Source organism: Lepeophtheirus salmonis, chromosome 14, assembly GCF_016086655.4.
Source record: "Lepeophtheirus salmonis chromosome 14, UVic_Lsal_1.4, whole genome shotgun sequence".
In the NCBI taxonomy this organism is placed as follows: domain Eukaryota; kingdom Metazoa; phylum Arthropoda; class Copepoda; order Siphonostomatoida; family Caligidae; genus Lepeophtheirus; species Lepeophtheirus salmonis.
This window is the reverse complement of record NC_052144.2, coordinates 28,667,206-28,671,829: the sequence shown is the minus strand read 5'-3', so window position 1 is coordinate 28,671,829 and position 4,624 is coordinate 28,667,206. Positions and strand designations below refer to the sequence as shown.

The 4,624-nt window shown below is 32.0% G+C and overlaps 1 protein-coding gene across 1 annotated transcript; it reads right to left on the bottom strand.

Moving 5' to 3' along the window:
- Window positions 1-2,381: 2,381 nt before the first annotated feature.
- On the bottom strand, window positions 2,382-4,388 carry LOC121128843 (uncharacterized). The gene is made up of 3 exons (XM_040724445.2): window positions 3,887-4,388; window positions 3,787-3,825; window positions 2,382-2,972 (listed from the first exon to the last, which is right to left on the bottom strand). Exons 1-3 carry the CDS (start codon window positions 3,935-3,937, stop codon window positions 2,628-2,630), a joined length of 435 nt encoding a protein of 144 aa, XP_040580379.1. The 5' UTR covers window positions 3,938-4,388; the 3' UTR covers window positions 2,382-2,627.
- Window positions 4,389-4,624: the final 236 nt, after the last annotated feature.

Below are 4,624 nucleotides of genomic sequence, written 5' to 3'. Positions count from 1 at the left end.
ATCGACTATAACTTTAGACAAATTGAGATACATAACTCAATTTGATTTTAGGCGGAGTTTTAGCGCTCTACAGAGGGACTATTATAGTTCTTAGGTTAAGGTTACAGAAAATCTAGGTGGATATTAAAATGCCTAACACATTATTAAATTAACATAGAATGGTTGGGAGTTACTAAAAAGTATAACTCCTTGTTGACTCAATGTAGAACTATGAACCAACTCACATTGGAGTAATTCCTGCCTATACCTTAGCTAGATGCAAAGTATAATTTGCGTTTATTTCCATACTCTAATAGCAGCTTATGCATGGTATAACAACGAAATCCGGCGTTTTTGATCTATATACTTTAAATTAGCAAAAAAATATAATTTCTTAAGATTTTTTTTAAATGACCATCAGATACAAGTATTAATATCTTAGCAAGTCCCCATTTTTCATTATTTCTTTATGATGTGATACATTGAAACCTTTTTTTAAAGGGCTGTAGAGAAAGAGGAAAACAATTTCAAAAGGATGTCATCAATAGGGTCAAAGTATTGTTTACTTAATTATTTGTTTACTATGACTCAATATATCTACGCCATCTTGAGGCTATCATTTTTTCGTTAGTTTCCTCATCTCCAACTTTCTATCAGATTAATATTTGTGACTTTTTTTGGTTTTGTAAATTTCCCTCTAGAGATGTATTTACTGCAAAAGATGACGTAATTCCACCCAACATCTAATCTTTATTTCGTAACTAGCTATACTTTACTTGTTTAAAAAAAAGAAGAAGGAATCCTAGTTTTGCTATGATATAATTTTGCTCCTGCCTTTTCCTATCGCTCCGTGAAATGTTCCCTCCCTAATATCTACAATCCTATAGTAGAAGCCAAATACTTTTCTTATATTTCAGTTAAGAGTTTCTAATTATAAGAAGTATTACTGAAAAATATATAGATAGCACTTGGGATTATTCATGCACTTCCTTACTAAATGTATTGTAACATGCAATACTAATGATATGTCTACATTAAAAAGATCAATAGTTAACCCTCAGTTAGGGAACATCATTTTTTAATGCGGTTTGTTTTTGGGTAAACAATAAATCCCAAAAATAAAACTAATTTAATTATATGATAAACATTTGAACATTTTATAATGTTTATCTCAATTCAATTTTGTACAATTTTTTTAACCATTCTGTATATTTTTTAGTCATAAAGGACAATTAAAAGGCCAAACTACTTGTATAATATAAGACATCGAGAAAAAATAAAATTTTGCCTTAAAATAAAGTTCACAACATGAGTTCGGGTTTTGGCACGATATAACTTGTTATACTTTTAGTAAAAACATTAGATTTTATATTTACTATAAATCTCTATGAAATATTCATTACTTTATGCTATTTTTGTGGAATTGTTTGTAGATCTACGATATAAAAATATGAAAGTTATTTCATGAAATTCATGGATTAAATCATGCATCCCTGATATTGCAAGTTTTAACTATTTTTATATTAAATTGAGTGTTACTTGAAATAATCTCATTTATAGAGCGGAAAGACGTCATATTTTATCCTCCAAAAGCAGCTGATCTTTTAAAGATAAACTCCAATAAGTAGTACCAAATCTATTTCCCCCGCTTCTCCTTGCACTCACCTGTATGCCCAGCCCTAACAATTTGTATAAAATAATCGCTAGTGCATGAAAGATAAAGCCAACTCTGATGATTTGTTGAAGAGTTATAATTCTAAGTCCTTATTAGAGTCGGAGTAAAATTGAGGATTGACATCGTAGAAATTTCCGCCTATATCATTGCTAGATACAAAGTGGTTGTTGATTTATTTATTTCATCACATAGCTGGTAAGTGATTCCAAAAATGAACCAGTTACCCCTCAATAACTGGTTCATTTTTGCAAATATTACAAAAAATATGTAATTAAATGTTCTGGATTTGAAAATAAAGCTTATAATTTTATTCAAAAATGCATTGTATTGTAGCATTTCTTTTTAAACATTGACGCTTGATTAAAAAAAGGGGGAAAAATTATTCAGAAAATTTTTATGTGTCAAATTTATATACTAACCAAACTCGAGACAAATTTCTACAAAATCTTATTGTCCAATTGTCTTCTTGGATTTATGTACAATTACAAAAAAAAAAAAGTACAATTCTCACCAATAACTTTTTTGATTTTGAATAAATTAGAAAATGTACTTATTCGTATATTTGTGTTTTTTAGATCCCAGTTACTTTTTGAATAATTAAAAAATACCTCCCCCCCTCCCCCCGAAAAACATTAATGCCCGACTAAGTTAAAGAAAGTACTTATGCAAAGTCTCAGCCTCCTAGGCCCAACGTTGTGGCATCTATAAATGATACACACAAGCTGTATACAGATTATAGACATTTATTTCTTTTTTTATAAAAAAAAGGTCAATTTAATATGTATTTACTAAATTTATTTACTTCATTTCATTTCTAGAGTCAACATATATGTAAAGTTCAGAAAAAATAATTTATTGATCATAATATAAGTAGAATTAAACAGACAACTCTGTACCAACTTGTTGGCTTTGGGTAAAATCCATCATTGGTCTCAACCCTAATGTATCGGCCAACAGCTTAACCTCCTCCATCTTAACCACCGCCACCATCTCCGCCACCGCCATCTCCACCGCCGCCGCCATCTCCACCACCGCCATCTCCACCACCGCCACCGCCATCTCCACCATCCCCACCACCGCCACCGCCATCTCCACCATCCCCACCACCGCCACCGCCATCTCCACCATCGCCTCCTCCTCCTCCATCTGGTTTTTTTTTAGTCGTCGTTGCGATGGTCGTTGGGATTGTAGCTGGGGGTGGTGGTAGTCCAGGACATAAACACACCTGGTTATTACATCCAAAAAACAAGAAGCATTTCCTAAAGTTGACTAGTCTACCTGGATTAGAAATACAGGTTCTTTGAACACGAGCATTTCCCTGTGGATTATAATATAGTAAAATGTTAATAGAACATTTGACCCGTCAACATAAAAGCAACCATATATGATTTTTTCTCTGAATGGACACTAGATTCAGGAGCATCCGCATGATTCTACTTTGGAGAGTTTTTGATTCAATATTTAGAAACACTGCAAACTGCACTTTATGTATGCCAAAAATTCATTGTCGCCATGAAAAATTGAATATTCTAGAAAGGGTCATATGATTGGGAGCAAATTATGTCGCATAAATCAAAAGAAGAATTCCCAACCCTGTCCCGTGGACTGCAATGCGGCCAACTACTAATTCTCACTTCAAATAGTATTTTTAGCAAAATTTATACAATATCATCAAAATGCGTAGAACGCACATAATTCGTTCAAACATTGAAAAAGTATTTTTCCAAAAACAGAAAAGTTTTTGAAGGATTTATTTTCTAAAAAAAGGTCAATCGATCAAATTATGCAGCAGAGCAAAAATTTTATTTTTTCAAGAAATTCAAAAGAAACCAAGTTGCTTTTTTCCAAGGTTGCTTTTGTGTTAACTCACCACATATATGTACATTGTTCATAGAAAAAGAATCGGAATTTCCATTGTTAATGTACACTAATTTTTTTTATTTTTTTATTTTAAAGAATAAAAGAATCCCGTGACATGCTTAGGAATTTATTATTTGATATTTTAAAGCAGGATTATATTAGTACCTTTTTAAAGCAGTATTAAGGAATAAATTGTAAGAACATTCGCTCAAAGGATATTTATTATTGTACATTTAAAAGGTAAAAATATTTCTGAAAAAAGTAATACTTACAGAGCAACTAAAATGTCCGAAAAAGATTCCCTCATTTTCCTATGAAGAAAAGATAGGAAAATTATCCAAAATAATAATTATTCAGCTTTCAACCAATTACCTTAATGTAGACTACAAATGTCAAAAACACAACTAATAACAGTGTTTTCATGATTACAAACTGTGAACAACTCTGAAAATAATAATTGAGTGATTTTCGATGCTTCTTTTTTATACATATCTCCAGGAGATAAACAAGTGTTCAATAGACATTCACAAAAATCATCTAATGTGTTTGAATAAATAATAGTAGGTATATGTAAGTATTGGTTTTAGGGTCAAACTGTTCGAGTTCGTGTGTGAACAACCTAACAATTTTCGAGTTTGATAGGGATTTTCTTTGCTCCAGTAGGATGGAGTACCTACTCATACGGCCAATCTCACTCAACAATTTCTTCAGGAAACTTTCCCCTCTTGCCACAAGAAGTTGTGCCCCCATACAACTCCGACCTCATCCCTTGGATTTCACTGTGTAGCTACACGTCGAGTCTAATACCTGTCGTTCGCCATGCAATTATAACCTCCTTGAAGGCCTCCGTCTAGGAACACTAGGCTGCAATGACTGAGGAAATGATCATCAACTTGACTATTAAAAATGCATACATACACTTTTAATAAAACATTACGAAGTAATTTTAAATTACATGATAAGAATTTGATATTGTTAAATATATAAATGAAATTCATTTGGCTGAATTGTGGAGAAATAATAGTCCGGGAGTACTATAGAAATCAATAGCACTTGATACACTTGACTGATTTGGTTAACTACAAGACAATTTAGGCTTTTTTTTCTGTT

Bases quoted from the DNA above. Each gene is read 5' to 3' on its own strand.
- LOC121128843 (XM_040724445.2), bottom strand. From the start codon at position 3,937: ATGAAAACACTGTTATTAGTTGTGTTTTTGACATTTGTAGTCTACATT. The intron at 3,826-3,886 runs GTAATTGGTTGA...TTTTCTTCATAG, and splicing joins CATTTGTAGTCTACATTAAG to GAAAATGAGGGAATCTTTTT. The intron at 2,973-3,786 runs GTAAGTATTACT...TATAATCCACAG, and splicing joins TCGGACATTTTAGTTGCTCT to GGAAATGCTCGTGTTCAAAG.